The sequence below is a fragment of the Prionailurus bengalensis genome, chromosome X (genome assembly GCF_016509475.1).
Source record: "Prionailurus bengalensis isolate Pbe53 chromosome X, Fcat_Pben_1.1_paternal_pri, whole genome shotgun sequence".
Classification (NCBI taxonomy): domain Eukaryota; kingdom Metazoa; phylum Chordata; class Mammalia; order Carnivora; family Felidae; genus Prionailurus; species Prionailurus bengalensis.
Genome location: NC_057361.1, coordinates 36940754 through 36959998, shown reverse-complemented (window position 1 = coordinate 36959998; position 19245 = coordinate 36940754). Strand labels below are relative to the sequence as shown.

The 19245-nt window shown below is 39.2% G+C and overlaps 2 protein-coding genes across 20 annotated transcripts in view; one reads left to right on the top strand and one right to left on the bottom strand.

Moving 5' to 3' along the window:
* CASK (calcium/calmodulin dependent serine protein kinase) overlaps positions 1–19245 on the top strand; it is a 358988-nt gene that overhangs the window by 163918 nt on the left and 175825 nt on the right. For all 19 annotated transcript variants that reach the window (XM_043570170.1, XM_043570169.1, XM_043570160.1 and 16 more), the window contains exons 4-5: positions 3811–3888; positions 9684–9756. In XM_043570170.1, coding sequence (XP_043426105.1) covers positions 3811–3888; positions 9684–9756 — 151 coding nt within the window. The remainder of the gene's footprint in view (positions 1–3810; positions 3889–9683; positions 9757–19245) is intronic.
* GPR82 (G protein-coupled receptor 82) lies at positions 17883–19076 on the bottom strand. Its single transcript, XM_043570172.1, has one exon. It carries the CDS (start codon positions 18990–18992, stop codon positions 17982–17984), a length of 1011 nt encoding a protein of 336 aa, XP_043426107.1. The 5' UTR covers positions 18993–19076; the 3' UTR covers positions 17883–17981.

Sequence of the window (19245 nt, the reverse complement as noted above, 5' to 3'; positions counted from 1 at the left end):
ATTTCAGTGATGAATAAAATTTGCATAAATAGTATTTTTCATTTTTCCATATATCAAAATTTAAAATTAATGAATTGCCTTTTACTCTAATATCAGTGTTACAAATAACTAATCAAACAGCTTTAATAATAGAAGGTTACTTTCACAGCGATGACTGACTTTCAGACTAGCTCCTGAAGGAACATGCATATTTAAAGTTACACAGGTGAGTTTGTTTGTTACCCCAGGTTATGAACCATCGTCATAAAAAATGTGCAATGCCCAGAAGATCTCATTTATAAGAGTGACTAAAAGTATCCTAGGGCAAAAAACCCCGATAATCAATATTTGGAACCAATATGAAGAAAACCTTAAAACTGTGACTTAGAGACATGAAAAGAAATAGAGAACATATCATGCTCATAGATGAGAATATGAGAAAAATGTTAATTTCTAGAAGTTCATCTATAAATATAAAACTATCTCAGGCAAAATATTAAAAAAAATTTTAACATTTGATGAACTCGTTTTTAAAGTTCAGCTGGAAGAAAAAAATTCATAAGAAAATATTAGTGAAGAATAATAATGAAATGACTTATTTTTCCAAATATTAAAATACACTATTAGAGGGCCGCCTGGCTGCCTCAGTCAGTAGCGTGTACAACTCTTGATCTCATGAGTTTAAGCCCCATGTTGGCTGTAGAGCTTATTTTAAAAATATAAGATAAAATATTGAAAAACACTATTACAGTATTAAAAATGGTGTGGTACCAGATACAAGAAGAGACAGGTCAGTGGAAAAGCCTAGAAACCTGAAAATAACCCGTGTATGTGCATGTGTAGAGACTGTCATTTCAAATACTAGTATTTCAGATATAACACCCAAAAAATGTGTCGATCCATGCTGGTAATTTCCAGGTTGTTTTTTTTTTTTCACTGACTGGTTCCCTTGTTAGGCATTGGCCTCTCACCACTTGGCTACCTTCTCCTACTTCTCAGACTGCTGTTTTCCCTCTTCCAGGTCCCTCCAAAAAAGTCTTCCTCCAGCTCTCAGGAAAGCTTCCAGATTCTTATTTCTTGGCGATGCGATCGGTTTAGCTCTCCTTTGCCTAACTCCTCTCTCATGTGAGCTGAATAGCGCTCATCCTCACATCTCACAATTAAACAGGAAACCGCCTAAACAAAACTGCAATTCATTCACTGTGAGGGGTGCCTTAGTTCTCCTAGATCAAGCAACCAGCTTAAATTGCAGCCCATTTAGAAATAATATTTTTTTTCCTCCCCACAATACAAAGAAATGAAAAATATTCAGCCTCTCTTGTAATCAAGGAAATGCAAATTAAAGCAATCATGACTTACTTTTTTCCCTCCTATCTGACTGGCAAAGATCAAAAAGGAATAGTCAGCCTAGTGGGGGCAAGGTAGAGGAAAGGACACTTTCACGATTAGTGAGGGCAGTATAGCATGTTAAATTTTTTTCCAGGAGTATATCAACAGCTTTATTGTATATGCCCCCCGACCCCTAGGACAAGTGCAACTCTCCTTATAAGACTTTTACTCTAGCAGAATATCATGACTGTTCAAACATGTGACCATGTTCATTTGGGCTTTATTTCCAATGGTGGAAAATGGTCACTACCATACTTCAGAGCAGACTACACCATCACAAAGATTATTTTGTGCAGAAGAGTTCTATTTGACATTGGAAAATGTTCATCAGCTGTGAACTGGAAACTAGGCAAATGTTGTAAACCCTTGTATAAATGTGAAAGTATTTTCATTTATACAAAACCACACCGAGGGGCGCCTGGTTGGTTCAGTTGGTTAACGTCTGACTTCTGCTCAGGTCATGATCTCGTGGTGTGTGAGTTCGAGCCCCACGTCAGGCTCTGTGCTAACACCTCAGAGCCTGGAGCCTGATTCAGATTCTATGTCTCCCCCTTCTCTGCTCCTCCCCATGCTCATGCTCTGTCCCTGTCTCTCAATAATAAATAAACATTAAAAAAAATTTTCTTAAAACCACACCAAGATTTAGATCATATGGTCAAAATTATTCATTAAATATTTACTGTGTGCTCAGTCTTCTGCTGGGTATTGGGTGGGAGTATGTTGAAAGTATAAAACATACTTGTTCTTGGGGCTCCTGGGTGGCTTAGGCAGTTAAGCGTCTGACTTCAGCTCACGTTATGATCTCGCAGTCCATGAGTTTGAGCCCCACATCGGGCTCTGAGCTGTCACGAGCCCAGCATCTGATAGCTCACAGCCTGGAGCCTGCTTTGGATTCTGTGTCTCCCTCTCTCTCTGCTCCTCCCCTGCTCATGCTCTGTCTCTGTCTCAAAAAACAAAACAAAACAAAACAACATACTTGTTCTTTAGGGCTTTATACATCTTGTTGAACTGTTGAGCTTGAATATGTGCATTTCTTCCTTGCACACCCAGCAGGTGTGGCTGTAGGTAATGGGAAGAGCAGTGAATATAGACACAGATTTGAATCCTGTCCCTGTAACCTACTTGTCTACTCATACAAATTATTTGAGAATGAGAAGGGTGCTGACCTCATGGGGTGATTGTAAGAATGGAGATATAACAAGGAGTGTTTCCCATGATGCTTGGTGAATTGTAATATGAGTATTGATAATTCATTATTATTAATACCTACTTAGTAATTATTAGTAATAGTAATGAATAGTTTCTTTAGTTTCCCTTCTAGAAACCTGTTTCCTCAGTGTAATACACTGGAGTCTCAGCTACTTGAATAAGTGAATGAATGAAATATTGGTTTTGAAAACACTTCATATGCCTTGAAGCATTATGAAAATGTCAGCTATTGATATTTGAATAATTTCATTACCAGATACAATCTGGCAAAAGTGTCCTGTATATGTATGTAAATGCTAAACGTGTGTTAAGTGCTAACTGTTAGGATATGGGCATATAGGGTTGTTATAGAATTTAAGCAAATGAAAGCCTTGATGTGGTTGGTAATTCACTTAGGGGGCTTTCTGGGAAAGGTGTGATTGGAATGGGGCCTTGGATTACAGCAGGTTTTGAATATGAAGAGCAATGTATTCAGAAGCATGTGACAAGAAAAGAAAGAAGACTGTATGTTCGGGGAATAGTAATTAAGACTAGCCTGCCTAGAGAGTGAGGTATACTTGAGGAGCCATCAGATAGGACAGGTAGAAGAGTGAGGTGTGGCTGACACAACAAGAGACCTTACTGATCTGAGAAATAAAGAAGTATTTTAAGTTTGGGGCAAAAGAGTGACATTTCATCACCAACACATCAGTGTGTTAGAATATGTTTGTAGGGATTGACTTTGGTAATGGAGTGTGAACAAAAAGAAATTATGAATTAGCTACGGTTTTCCTTCTACAGTATATAGTTTGAATGCCCATTTAATGGTGATAACTATAGCTAAATATTTTAGAATCCTTGTTGGATTCTTAAAATATTACGTGACATGACTAAGTACAGATAATTTTGGAACTTGGCTCAAAAATATGTCCATAGCCACCAGCATTGCCCTTTTCTGAGGCTTCTTGTTGTGATAACTTAAAGGAAATTTATGGTCCATTTTCTACACCTTGTGTTATTTGATGCTACCGTTTGCTTGTTCTTTGTACTTCTTTCCATGTAGATTTTCAGTGTTAAGATAGTTACAATATTCCTTTATAATTTATATATGTTTCCTTGAAAGAAAGATTTAAATAACTTATTAGAATCGTTAGCTGTAAGCCAACTAATGACTTAGTTACAATATATTCATTTTCAGTGTTTTCTTCCTGGGATTTCCTCTTACATATTTTTTTTCCTCACATTTCTCTACAGTATGGATGGCGCAGATCTGTGTTTTGAAATCGTAAAGCGAGCTGACGCTGGTTTTGTATACAGTGAAGCTGTAGCCAGGTATGTAATTTGTATTGACTCAGAGGTCACAGGGGAAATAAAAGAAGGAAATGACAGAGAAATCACATGAAGTGACCTGCTTTTTGAACTGATGAGGAGGAGACTGCCACTCTTTCCTACAAGGAACATGTCTGTTCTAGTGTGCAGTAGTGGAGCCAAATAGTGACTGGAAATGCCAAATACTGAACAACAAATTTCTTAACATGAGTCTACAGCTTAACATGGTACTGTTGCCTTTGCCATTTGAGATGACTTTTATTCAAGAAGGGATTGGTAGCTCAAGAACTATGAAGAATCAACTTTGGGGGGGTGGGGGTTATGTGTGATCATTGTTTTGGGCAGCTGAGCCTTCTTAGTTCTTCACTTCGCCTTTTAGTGATAGCACATTATTATGTGACCAGTTAATCTGATGAAATGCACAGAATAGTGGAAGGAATAGAAATAATAGCACAGTCTTCCTGCCAAATATATTTGCTTCAGGCCAGTGTGTGATCTCCCAAGCAAATGGTGGCCATTGTTCTAAGTCAAGTTGTTGTACAGGACTAATGAGTCAAAATAAGGAGTAAAGTTGAAAAATCACAGGAACCATGCACTGGGCCACTTGCTTATAGATTTGGAGCAATATAGCTTTCTGCTTTGGTGTCATTCAATCATATCATAAATACCCACTTCAGTGGGTTGCCTTTTTAATACATGGGGTCTCTTCAGTCACCAGCCATAATATATTGAAGGATTCAAACCCACAAACCAGTTAGGATTTATTAAAACTTTCTACCATCTGAGAAACAGTTACCATTAAATGATTATAACTTCCTCTTATCATCCTTTATATAACCATGGCATCTTGGACAGATACAGGTAGCAATAGCTTAGGGACTATCTAATACAACTCTCAGCTCAGAGTGGCTTCAGATTCAGTGCCCTGCCTCTTCCTGGCTAAGGAGCAAGGGCCCCAGTCTCAGGACACAGAGCAGCCATAGCTATAGCACAAGATGAAGAATATACTCAAGTGAGGTAGCTGCTGTTGTGTGCTGCTGGAGCTAGGGAGAAGCAGCATATGAAAGTTTATATACAGTAATTGTAATGACTTCTTTGAACTCCTGATGTATTCATGGTAGAACTGAGGTTGGGTATCCTCTTTTTTTCTGTGCCGTGCTCGCTAAAGCACATTCTACAGGGTGGTGAGGGAAGGGGAAGGGGTAAATCTCATTTTCCTATTAGTTTTGAGTTCTTACCACAATTAAAATTTTTTATTCTGTATTGTGCTTCAGAATTAAAAAGCATTCTTTAATACCAAAATAGTCAATGCCATCTTGATTTTTCTTAACATACAGCCAACTGAATGAAACTCTCAACATCCAACTGAATGAAACTCTCAGACCCTTGCATCTTGTTGTTTATATTTACTTCTTCAAGAATTTGAGGCAACCTGCCTTTTGTACCCTCCCAAATTGATCTCTTTCAACAGCAGCATCAAATAGGGAAAACTAAAAATTCTGAACATGGATTTTTATAAAACAGTGAAGCTTGATGAAGGGAGATGACTTTTTTCCTTTTGGACCACACTGGAGTACTGTGAGAAATAAGCCCACTGACCCAGTCAAAGGAGGGACGCAGAGAAGCACCTAGGAGCACTGTGAAACGAGGCTTTAATCAACATTCTTGCAAGAGCGGGTGTCTGATGGACAGGCACACCGGGGACAATCACAGCAGACAATTTATCTCCTAGTGTGCAAGTCCCTCCCCTGATTTGTCATTGGCTGAGTACTACAGAGGTTACAGCCTTACCCGGAAGTCTCCTATGCCCATATAAAAAGTAGTCTGACTGGAACAAATGTACATTCCCTGAGGTGACACAGAGGTTTCATTCCCTTCTCCCTTTGTTCTTTGGTGCATGCTCATTGCAAAGCCTGCAAAAATAAGCCCGCAAAAAGGAGAGGGGAACAAGAACCAGAAAGTGAAGTGTCTAAGGGTTGGGGGCTCCATTGTTGGTGGGGGGTGGTTCATACATATTTCCAACAGGTCATAAACCTATTAGCACAGCGTTTATTTGGTATTTCTTAAAATGAATCATCTCCCTTACTTGTCACAGGTACCTGGCACATATGCTGTCAGGGTTGATGTTAAAACAGTACCACTTTTATCCTGTTCCCCACTCATCCATATTGCTTTTCCTTAACTTTGAGCCTGTCTGTGCCACTGGCCTGGGTGTCAGCATAAGGAGAATAGTAATATGTAGAGGTGATGCCATACAGTGAGATTACTTGGGGGATCTTTCCCAATCTCAAGGTTTATAGGAAAGGTAGATGCTTCCATACATTAAGATGAAAGCCTGTTGATTTTAAAATCTACCTATATTTTCTGTTAAAATGGTATATTTTTTTTTTTTATGGAAGGAACTTTCCAGAATGAACCAGTAAGGAGTAGTATTGGAACCAGTAGGTGACATTGCAGAGAGAGATTTGGTACAATTTATTAAGGATTCTTCCTAAAAATGACAAAAGGCAGGGAGGCCCATCCTCAGAAAGTAGTATTACATATGTCCCCTTTTGCAGACGATCATGACCACATAACAAGGGCATGTAGAGCCTTCCTTTGGTTGTAGAACATTCAACCAGTTGACTTTGAACTTCCCCTCCTCCTCTGATTCTGTGATTCATTGTTGGGAAATTTAGCTTGGATCAGTATTCTAGTGAGACCACAACTGTAGGAAGACTCGGAGACACCAAGTAATCAAATTGATAATGTTTTTCTCCAATTGGCTGAACTTCCAGAGAAGCAGCAAAGCATGGCCTAAAATAAAACTGCATACAGTCCTTACAACCCAATTAGTGATTACCTCTGTTCCTTCAGGGGTGATGAGTTGTCGAGTGCACTAACATACAAAATCAGATGATCAAATCAAACTCTTACAAATCAGAGCAGTCTTCTCTAGTACCAAGCTTTACTAAATAATTACAATGATACAGGCGATCAAAAGACTCAACTGAACCAGAGAGGTCTGGGTTTTCAAGGGCAATTTCCCAGAGTAGATGGGGTGTGTACATGTGGGATCCCACACACAAGGGAGAATTGCAGTTATGAGATGGCTCCATTGTATGCCCCCAGGGAGTTGTATAGCTTCAGTGACATCCTCCAGGAAGCCAGCCATGCCTCAAAGATCCTGGATTCTGTTTCCCATAGGTAATCCTTAGCCAGGGACATTCTGTTAAGAGCATTTCAGAGATAAGGTGTCTTCTGACTAGCAAGAGCGATAATCTCTGTACCTAGAGTCTCCTCCCCTTTTTTCTTTCACCAATTTCATCACTCACCAAAGGAAGTGAGTGGATTGCTGGCCAGTTCTTTGCTTCCACTGAATTGTCCTCATTCCTGATCCGTACAGGAGACAGAGGCAAACTTCTCTATTGCGACATTTTTCTGAAAGTATAGGCCACCCTGATGATTCATGAAAATGAAGCTTTCTAATTAAAATTTAGTCAGCAGTTCTAGAACGTGGGTGGATTTTGCTTTTCTGTTTTGCTTGCACACTATTCACGTGCACAGCCCCCCAGAGTCCTGACTGGGAGGGTGGAGAAAGATCACTTTAAGCTGTGCTATCTGGGGAGAAAAAAAAATGTATCTTCCCCCAACACACTCCAGAGATTCTGATATGTATGTATATTTGGGTCAAATAATTGAGCACTCTGATAATTAGATTAAAAATGCTCGTTCAGGGTTGATGGGGGGTGGGAGGGAGGGGAGGGTGGGTGATGGGTATTGAGGAGGGCACCTTTTGGGATGAGCACTGGGTGTTGTATGGAAACCAATTTGACAATAAATTTCATATATTAAAAAAAACACACACACACACACAAAAGAAGTCGATGCAAAGAAATTGCATCAAAGCCTATACCCCTCTACACTCAGGGCTAAGCCTTTTTGAGATCTTAGCCCCCTGAGCCCATGCCGGCATGAATAAAGCTGCTTCCTGGGGAAAAAAAAAAAAAGCTCGTTCATTGAGATTTTCTTTTTAATGACGCTTTAAAATAGGAATTTTCTTTAGACTACAGATATATAAGTGGCTATCTTAATACTATGTATCCGAAGTAGTCCATACTATAGGTATAAGCTATGTCCACATTACCTGATTTAAACTTACCCACTGTTCTCCTGTTCACATTGAGATGCACAAATAGGCTGTTCCTAAACCTTTGACTAAACTTAGTAATATTGTAATAATAATGACTTTACCCTTTGTAGCATGGTTTAGAGTTTACAAAGTGCTTTCATATTTGTTGTCTGCCATTACAGAGGGTCACACACATATCCTTCACAGCCTGATTTGAAGCAGGAAAGGGCCAAGCTAAGAACCCCTAACTTAAACAGAAACTTAATTCTAGGCTGCACGGGACCAGGCCAAGAGTATATGACCACAACCCCTTTGTGTGCATTTGCAAAGTAAGAAAAATTGGCATCACAACTAAGGACTGCATGAGCCAAGTTCTCTGCCTAGAGCCCACTTGTGAGGAGACAGTAAGTGTAGGAACGAAGTCTGGGGGTTCTTTTCCTACCTTTCATTTAAAAAATGGAAACTTTTGATCGGTTGTAGTACACGAAATGATGCATATGCCAATGAGAAGGACATTTATGTGAGTTTGATAGTAGCATATCCAAGAGGGAAGTTGATAGAAATGCCTTTTAATTGTATAGCAGGAGTAGAGAAAAAAAATTTTTTTTGAGTCACAAGGATACACACAAGGGCATTTACAAGTACTATTAAATTATTTAGTTTTTATTTTAAAGTGTGAGGAATATAAGATCTGGAAAGAGAGCAAAATTCAATAAGTACAAATAATGTTGGGTATATTGCATTTCTGTCATGGTTGGCTGAGAAGGAAAAGGGAAAAATGAAAAAGGAAGACGAATAATAGGAAAAAAGAGAAAGAGGGGAGTAGAATACAGAGAAAGAGATGATCAAAGAGAGAAATAGCAGGATTACAGAAAAACAACTGGAAAATTAGTGGAGGGTGGACTCAGAGTAAGCTCTGAAGTAATACTGAAAAATGCTCTACTCTGGTTACACCCTGTGGCTAGTTGACCCTGTTAAGCATTGTTTAAGGCCTGTTCTTTAAAATGCTAACTCCTCCTGTGTTTTTCACCTGGACCTCGCGGGGAGCCTCTGCAGACCCCTGCTGGCCACGCGATGCATCTGAGGTGTCTGACTTCCTAGGATTTCGGCCCTAAACAAGCTCTGCTTTATTAAAAGATGCCCCAGCTAAAACTTGATTATGTTGCAAAAAGAAATCGCACGCATAAGGAGGTTCTTTCCTCTTGTTTGTCCTTAGAGCTAAATGGAAATAAGGCAGAGAGCCAGCCTCTGCTGGCAGATAAAAGGCTCCCACCCCTTCAGTCAGAATCCGAGGTGTACCTCTGAGCACTGTTCACTTAATAGCAATCCACTGTAACTAAGTACAATTAACTGAGCGTTGGAGACTTGCTTTTTCTCCCCACCATGTTTTCAGCTTGAATTTTTAGTTTGCAGAGCTATGTCATCTATGAACGGTGTGAAATTCTTTTGGCTTGGTTATCTTAGAAACTATAGAACAAGTTAAATTTCTTCACAAAGCTTATAAACGTATGGGTCTGCCAACTTTCTACATTATTAAGCCTCACGTCCCAACAGTCTTGTCTACTCCATGGAACAGTGTCTGTGGGCAGCGAATATGAAGGTTGGAGTTACAAACTAGGGACACTCTATATTAAGTTTTAAAAATAAAACGTTGTTACAGTTTTAGATTTCTTTTGTTTTTCTACAGTCACTACATGAGACAGATACTGGAAGCTCTACGCTATTGTCATGATAATAACATAATTCACAGGGATGTGAAGGTAAGTCCTTTTTATCACTATAATGTGCACAAAAAGAAACTGGTAACAGTGATAATGATCAGAAATTTTTCCTTAATATTCTTATGGAGAGCATCTTAAAGTTAATTTTGCTTCCAAATAAAAATATATTTAACTGCTTTATATTTGAAGAGTCGTACTCATTCTTAACAGGAACACTTTTATCATTCCAGTTTCTTCTTATTAAAATGTACACATATTCCAAACGTTTGTTAATCCTCTTCTGCCATTATGTGCATAAGAGAGAAATGAAAAATCCAACAAATAGTAAGAACCAAACACTATCCTATCCTAAAGTTTATTGGGGGTGGGGTGCGGAGGTGGGGATTTGGGATTGGGTTTCTATAGTAAAAGTTCATCATATACTTACATTTTTGTAGTTTTGCAGTATAGAATAGTCACCTTTTTTTTTGCAGTTTTTTTTAACATAGTCTGAAATCATAATCATAAATGTGATGTGGTTTTGCACCCTTAGGAATGTGCATATTACCATTATTGAATCTTTCTGCCTGTTTGATCCCAGTATTAAATTCATGACACCTGTCAGTCCCTGGCTCATAACGGTGTCAGGAAGAACATGGGGGCATGCCAGAAAGGAAACTAGAGTACCTCCCTCCTGATCCCCAGGCCTCGATCGCTAAGAGCCCCTGAGGTCTCTCTGGCCCTGTTTGTCCACTTTCTCGCCCTGGTATTTTTTTACTGGCCTCTCTCAAACCCACAGCATCCACAGACATGGTGTTCTCCTTCCCTCAAAAGATATTATCAAAGGCCTGGCTATTTCAATGTATTTTAATGGTTAAGAAAATTAAGTAGTGTTACATTTTCTATAATGTTTGGGAAATTTTAACTGAAAATTCTCATGGGTAGGAGCTGAGGTAAAGCATGAGCCATTCCAAGACAGTCTAGTGGAATGTCACCATAGCAAATGAAAACAGTTATTGGAGAAATGGACAAAACACACATTACTTGCAAAATCTTACTCTTTTCAAATGTGGTGATAGGAGAATGGGATTGTTATTCTCAGTACTCAATACTGAACAACCCAATGGATACATAGCACTTTTATAAAAGTATTTTTCAGTTATGCAAACAAATCAGAAATCTAAAAAGTAAAAGGAGGGAAACTGCCAATGATAGTAGCGGGCTGTGTTACTCTTCTGCATCTAATTAAGGTAAGAAAATGCATATATACAGAGTAAAATAACTCCTTGTATAACAAAATGTATGATAAAAATGACACTTTGAAAACTTAAAATGTGTAAGCAGATTCTTAGTTCATGTAATAGCATTGCGTTAAAAATACTTTTGCTCAAGAGGCAATTTTATTTTGAATTCTGTTCTTGAAAGGTAATTACAGCAACATCATATAGTAAATAATGATTGGCAACGTACTGTACTGTAACACTTTCGACAATATCGTCAGCATTTGATTAGTCATGGTATTTGATATGACGATCCCAAAACCAAATAAAATCCCAAAGTAGTTATATCTGAATATTGTACTTCAGCTTCTCATTTACCTTCTGATTGATTTATTCAACAAATATTCATGCGCCTACTTCATGCGGAATACTGTGCTCGGAGCCCTAAAGGTATCATGGGAGTCTCCTCAGGGAGACGAGGCAACCAACTGCCACAGAGCACCACAACAAAGCTTCAAACAGCAACTGCCATTTATTTGCTCGCAGTTCTGCAGTCTGGGCAGAGCTTGATGGGGACTGCTCGATTCTGTTTCACAGACTGTTGGCTGAGGCAGCGTGGCTGGTACCCCCGGAGGCCTCACTCTGTGGCGTGGCAGCTGAACTATAACTAGAACAGCTGGGGGTTTGTGGGGCCTTCTTCGTGTCTCTCATTCAGGGTATTTTTCCCTCTCAGTCTCCCTCCATCTTCTCCTCTGTCACTGTCTTTTCTTGTGTCCCCCTTTCTAGCAGGACAGTGTCTCAGGGCTCCAAACAAGCAAAGACAGAAGCTGCCAGGCCTCCTGAAGCCTAGACCTGAAATTGGTGCTGTGTCATGTCCTCTGTATTATGGTAGTCAGTAGGTTACAAGACTAGCTTGGATTCAAGAGGAGGAAAAATAGATTGCACCTTCTGGTTGGAGGAGCGACATATGTGCACAAGGATAGGAGAACTTGTTTGTGGCCATGTTTACAGACAGGCAAAACAATTACTGTCCAAGGTGGTGGGTGGGAAATACCATTAGAAGAGTTGGAGAAACTTCATGGAGGGGGTCATGTTTGAGTCTGGTCTTGAGTCATGAGGAAGTTACATGGAGACAAGAGGGCATTTCAAGCAAAAGGCTCAAAATTAGTTTTGCATTGGATTTTATTAGTTTAGTATTTCTAAGGCACATGCCAAATAATTTTGAGGAAGCACCCAGAAAGGTGCTGAGGAAGGGAAGACAGAAGTAATTCTTAAACAGCAAGTGAGGAGAGACCACCAGAAAAAGTACCATTGTTCAGTTGGCAAGTGGGCTCAACATAGAGTGCATGTTAATGTTGATATTCTTTATATTTCAGGACCTGAAATCTGTACATTTTGTACGGGTAAATGGAATGCTCACATTTAGCTAATTAGTAATGTTGAATTTGGATAGATTTTTCTTAAGACATTCATCCCAAAATATGCACTGAGTGCTTATTGTGTCAGGCACTATTCTAGGAACCAGAGCTACACCAGTGAACAAAATAGAATCACTGCCTCCATGGAGCAAGCTGACTTTCTAGTTCAGGGCGACCGACACTAACCAATGAGTGCAAATAAGTCAACTATATAGTAGTAGTATAGTAATTCTTGGCATTGATCCCAAAGCATTAGGTTTTTTCCAAAGATCCTAGCACTATATCGATTAGTATTACTTTTTTCTTAACTTGGTAGGCATTTCTTTGTGAACTCATGGTAATTGAGTCTAAAAATGTTTGGTTTATATCAAAGTTAGATTTGACTATGTGGTACCTCGTGACCTGTAGTGGGAACTTGCTTTGGAGAAGCAGTTTCATATGAAATTGCATAAGAAATAATTGTGTCATCCTTTGAAATTGAGCGAAGTGTGTCATCATAGCACAGGTTTCTCCCACCAGCCACACTAGTGGCATTTTGAGCCCTGTATTTTGTTGTGGGAGGCTGTCCTTTGTATTATTGCCTCTACCTAGCCTCTACTCATTGCATGCCAATAGCATTTCCCCAAGCTGTGACAATCAAAAATGTCTCCAGACATTGCTCAAGGTCCCCTGGGGCACAAAGATCCCTGTGGTTAAGACCCACTGTATAATACTACACTATCCTGCTTTACCTCCCTACAGGCATTAATTAAGGCATGCATGCTCATTTCTTTTTTTTTTTTTTTTTTTCAGGGGTTGGCGGGGGGGGGGGGGGGTGGAGGTTTTGTTTTTCTGTCCTCTTCCCTTTTATTCCTCTGTTTCTTGTGAGAGGATGTGAAAACTTTCATTATGTTTCATTTCTTTCTCTTTTCTTCCTCTCACCCCTAAATTAAAAGAACTCTAAGAAGAAACAGTACAGTTGGCAAGGTAAATGCAAGTCCTGGCCCCTTGCCTGCCTTCATTAGTTCTCTTAAGCATTAAGAGTCCTCGGGTCTTTCTTGTCTCTCCTAACTCCTGGAGGCAGCCTTACACTGCATCACCTGGGCGTGGAGAGACAGCAATTCTTAGACTTTTCTGTGGCTCTGCCCTACTGACGTACAATTTTAATAACTGAAGTTACACTGCTTCTCGAAATGCAAATGGCCATACACACAGTCACTTTCTATTCTGAATGGGGCCTCTGCCCAGGAGGTTTGGGGGCTCAGTGTTTAGTTCTCAGAAGTGTGCAAAACCCCATGGGCAGACAGTCCTAGACACTCAGCCAGAAGCCTCCACCCAAGCGCTTCTGCATGAGCTTCCTTGAAATGGTTTTCCTCCTAACTGGTGAACACGCCTGGCTGCTCTCTGGTCCCCTTCTGTTCTCAGTTCCCCTTTCACCTGCGTAGGACCAGACTTTATAAACAGGTGTTCATCACATCACACTAGTTCCCATGGCATCATGGAGTTCATACAGTATTTCTTCCTCTGTGACTTTGGGTTGCTGACACTTCTTCCACGTCTCTTACTCCACCTCATGTTGGAGAAAGAAATTGAAATTCTCATTAAAATGAGAACACGTTTATTTTAATCTCTATTATAAGAAACACACTGATTCCTCTTCTGCATGTCTTTTGTGAGGTTGTTGAACATAATGGACATGTTCAGCTTGAATGTAGGGTTTTAATAATTGTACTTAGAAAAATCCCATGAATTATAAGATCATCTTAAATTTATGTCCTGTTTCTAATTGCTGTGCTTCCCTTCTCCCACCCCACCCTTCCAAAAAAAAAAAAATGAACTCCTTGATTTAGAAAGAAAAGGATGAGGGGAGCCCAGCTGGCTTAGTCGGTAGAGCATGCAACTCTTGATCTTGGGATTGTGGGTGCAAGCCGCATGTTGGAAGTAGAACTTACTTTAAAAACAAAAAAGATAAAAAGGAAAAGAATGACTGTTTCTCTTGCTTATTAGATGTGAATTCTTTCACTGCTCCCCTCTTTCCGAGCCAGGCCAGCAAGCATGTATGATAAGACCAAGCATTTTTTTTCTGTCAGGTACAACACCTTTCTAGTTGTAGTAATTCTTCCCACTAATATCAATTCAGTTGGAACTTGGGGACAGTCAGAGGAAGGTCCACGGTTGAAATGCTTACCAGATTACCAGTATCCCTCCATGGTGTCTTTGTGGTTTGCCACAGCCAGATTTCCTTTCAGTTGGTCTTCCCACGTTTGTCTCTAACAACCTCCACCCTGCAGACTGCAAGGCCAGGGGTAGGCTGTGAAGAGTCCTTAGCAAATATGGGAGATTGACGTCTTCCTCTTCTACCCAGGACGTAGAAATTCTTCCAGGTTGAATAGTTTGTCCTTAAGGTTGCTTTGTCTAGTCTTAATGGTTTGTGTTCCCAATTAATGGTTTGGAAGCTGCCTCAACAAGAGTGAGTATATGGAAAGGATAAAAGGGAAAATAGACATTTGTCAATCCTGTCTTCTATAGTTAAGGTATAATCTCACTGGCCAAGAAGTCAAAATTTGGGGCTTCTGAAATTGTGTTTGACTAACTCACATGCTAAAAACATTGTTTTTCTCAAACCAGTGGTTTCCAGACAGCAGGGGAGTGAGGGGATGGGCGAAATAGGTGAAGGGGGTTAAGAAGTACGAACTTCCAGTTATAAAATAAATTAGTCATGGAGGTGAAAAGTACAGCATAGGGGATATAGTCAATAACATTGTAATAACATTGTATGGGGACAGATGGTAGCTACACTTATCGTGATGAGCATTGAGTGATGTACAGAATCATCAAATAATTATGCTGTGCACCTGAAACTAATAAAACCTAACATATAACATGATATCCTATATCAGCTATAATAATACAAATTTTTAGAGCACTGTTTTTCTGAAATGCACACTTTAAAGGTAGAGTAATTTAGAAAGTAGTGTTTCATATAAAATATTAACCATGACATTGAATAGCCAGCTTGCCAATTACACACAAAAATCCAACATGATGTACAATTACCTGTTCAAGAAAGTATCTGTGGTGTTGAAGATAAACATAGTAATCTCAGTACAGAGAAATAAAATGGGAGGTTTTTTTAAACATTTATTTTTGATGGAGAGAGAGACACACAGTGTGAGCAGGGGAGGTGCAGAGACAGAGGGAGACACAGAGTCCGAAGCAGGCTCCAGGCTCTGAGCTGTCAGCACAGAGCCTGACACAGGGCTCGAACTCATGAACTGTGAGATCATGACCTGAGCCGAAGCTGGACACTGAACTGCCTGAGCCACCAAGTGCCCCTAAAATGGGAGTTTGCTATCAGAATGAGTAACTTAAGGAGAAATTGCACACCTCTTTTCCTGCCTTTTTTAAATGTAGGAAACTCTACCTTGGTAATATGTTTTTTATTTTACTTAAGTCGTGGCAAGGTAAAGTGATTTTTTAAAAAAAAATTTTATGTTTATTTATTTTTGAGAGACAGTGAGACAGAGTGTGAGCGGGGGAGGGGCCAAGAGAGAGGGAGACACAGAATCTGAAGCAGGGTCAACACTCCAAGCTGTAAGCCTGGCACGGGGCTCGAACTCACGAACCATGAGATCATGACCTGAGCCGAAGCCGGATGCTTAACCGACTGAGCCACCCAGGCGCCCCAAAGTGATGTTTTTAATAATGATTTTTAGAGGAGATGTATATATATTTAAGACTCCTAACTGCAGTGAGATTTAATGCTGTATCACTTATGTAAAAATGATAGCGGTGATCGGACACCTCTGTTTACAGCCCGCACTTAGGGAAATCGCCTGGAGTTCCCAGGTCTGCCTTTGTCTCTGCAAATTAATCAGCCAGAAATTAGATTGCTGCTGTAAAAGAATAGATGTACACTATAAATGTTTGAAGCCAGCATGCATTTACTTCAGACTTTTTTCTGGACATGTTCTTCTCTCAGTTAAGCATTGAACTAAAAAAGAGGGGAAATATTTACTGTTTGTTTTTGATTCTTTTTTAATGAAAATTTTGCAGATGTGTTAGAAAAACCTCTAGTGACTTTGAACACATGGCTCTTGGGGAATCTGTACAACGTACTGTTTCACATTTGTAATTCAGGAACAAAAAACATGCTATGAGATTAAAGGCTTGGAAGTGCTACGTGAACTTACTTTAAACTTCTTTTTGAGCACTGAAGAAATCACTGGGTAGAGAATAAATGGGTCTTTAAGCAGTCTCTAACAAAGTAACAGGTTACCATGAACATTTATTCAACTTCAGTTTCATTTAACTTTTTGTCTGGTTTTTATGTGAACACACAATGCAAGTACCGTGGGAGTAGAAAGAGAAAGCAGACTACAGCTCGAAAGGCACGTACAATCTTTTGGGGAAAATAAAACACATTAAAAACATTGTTTTTTCATTACAAAGCACAGGATATAGTCACCATCACTTATCTTCCTGACAAGATTACACGGAAGAAAGAAATGACCAAGAAATGCTTACAGTTTAAGTATTTATTTAGACATTGGAGAAAATTGGGGTGACTTATCTATGTATTTCAGTTTTTTCATCAGCAAATTGGCATCCTTTATGGTGGTGATGACTAAAATACATGCAAAGCATAGAGGCAGAGTGCCTGGCCCATAGCAAATGCTTAGTAAATGACAGCTACTCGTAATAGTAACATCAACTGATTTAATAATAGTACCTATGAATTACGTAGTATTTCTCCATTCTACAAATGAAGAACTTAACACTTTAAGAGGGTAAGTAAGTTGTTGAGGATTGTCTGGCTAAGTAAGAGAAGAGGTTCAGCTAGGATCAAACCCAGGGACTCTAACTCCAGAGACCAGTCTCTCAACAACAATACTGTTACACTGCCCTTATCACTCATTCATTTATTTTCACAAAAATTGATTGAGCATATCTACTTGCCAGGTACTATCTGTCATTAATCACATTATTTATATTGAATACAGAGGAAAATTTACAAGATGTGATGAAAATCGGCATATAATGACATTGTATTAACCTTTTATTTCGACCAAGCCTAACCCAAATATATAAAAACACTGGCATAATAAATACTGGAATCGATGATTATTGGTCTCGCAGTAACATGAGCAGACAATACAAAATAGGGCATTTATAAAGCCTTGGCTTTTTACACTCTACTATTCATACATCTAGACAGGACTTTGGTGAGGAAATTTCTGACTGACTTTTTTTCTTTTACTCATTTTTAAAGTTACCAACAAAACCCTAGGCCCAGATGGGCCCTTATATTGCCACTACTAGAAAGGAGAAAAGTCATAAACCATTTGCTGCTTTATCCTACAGTCATGAAATGTTTTGTTCTGAATAAAAGCATACACAGTTGAGTTGAAAGAGAAAATGGTCTCTTGCTTTCATATGCAGTGAGATCCTTTTAATATGCTTGACTTTTGCCTCTGAAAGTCTCTGACCTCTCAACTTGCAGTATTAGTAGAGCTGGAAAGTGAATTTTATGGTTATTTCTAAAACCAAAGAGGGTTTCTTAGGGCCTGCTATCTCAATCAAGCTGTGACCTGTTAATCATGTAGTCCAGTATCCCTAAATCGCCACACGAACACTTTTCTATTTGCTGGTGTTTTCTAGTCAGAAGTCAACTATAGGGTTGTATATGTGGTGAATCAGATTTTGTAAAGAGATTATATAGTGTCTTTTTGAACGTTTTATCTAAAAAAAGAAATATAATGGGGTCTGTGCTGCTTCTGGCTGATGCAAGACAGGTGAGGATGTTTTTTATTTCGATTAAATAATTCAGTTGCTGACAGTTCCCTCTCTGGTGCAGAACATAAAAAATGGGCTTAAAAATGCTATATGGAAGGAAGCAAACTATTAGCAGAACCTGGATGACCAAAAGATGCCTTTTCACAGAATTGTAAGTCAAATCTTTCTCCGTAATGGAAGTGCAGGTCCTTATTTTTCTCAGATGGCTGACAAAAGAGTAGTATGATGTTAGTACGACTAAAAATGAAAATCCAATAAATGTGGTTCCAATGAGACCTGCGGTCTGAGAGATCACGGCGCCTAGTTCTGTCTGCCGATTATAGCACACGTTCTCTTCTCCTTTTGTAGCCTCCACAACTGAGTAGTATATGATAACTGGAATAATTATGCCGAGTACAACTCCCCATATGTAAACACACAGTTTTCTAGCAAAGTTGGGCTGGCGAAATTTTTTCAGTAAGTGGCCATAAAATACTCTCTCATAGCACGAAGTGGTCTCTTGGACTGAATCCTTTTTCATTAAGGTGGCATAGCGGCTTATGGCAATCCAACTTAAAATTAAGACACTGACAAACATACTCACGTGCATGGATAGAGTACCCAAAAAATTGACCACCGTGCATCGTGCAGATCGATATTCCCATTGAAAACCTTTCAGGAAATAGATACCCATGAAAGGCATGGCACTACACACAAGCAAGTTCGCAGTCACAAGATGTGCTAGGTAGATGTGTGTCGAGGTCTTCTTGCCTATTTTTGTTAAGAATACCCATTGAGAGAGAGAATTTCCAAAGAGACCAATGATGCAGAGGAAGGTATAAATGATTGGTAGAGCCATGGAAGAGATCCTGGATGGTTGAATACATGTTGAGTTGTTATTCATTTATAGCAAATTTTCTTGAATTTTGTCACAGGTGCTAGAACAGAATTGCAGACATTTAATATTAAAATTATAAATGGTATTTGAATAGTTTTTCCAAAGCATTGGATGAAATAAAATAGTAATGTAAATGTACTGGATGGAAAGGGAAAGTACAGAGGCTTTCTCACCTTTTCTAATCACAGTTGTCCACTGGAAATAAAAGAGGTGATTCTGGATAGTGCCTTGGTCTAAAAACCAAAATTTGATACAAATA

Excerpts from the sequence above, each read along its gene's own strand:
- GPR82 (XM_043570172.1), bottom strand. The coding sequence starts at position 18,992 with ATGAATAACAACTCAACATGTATTCAACCATCCAGGATCTCTTCCATG.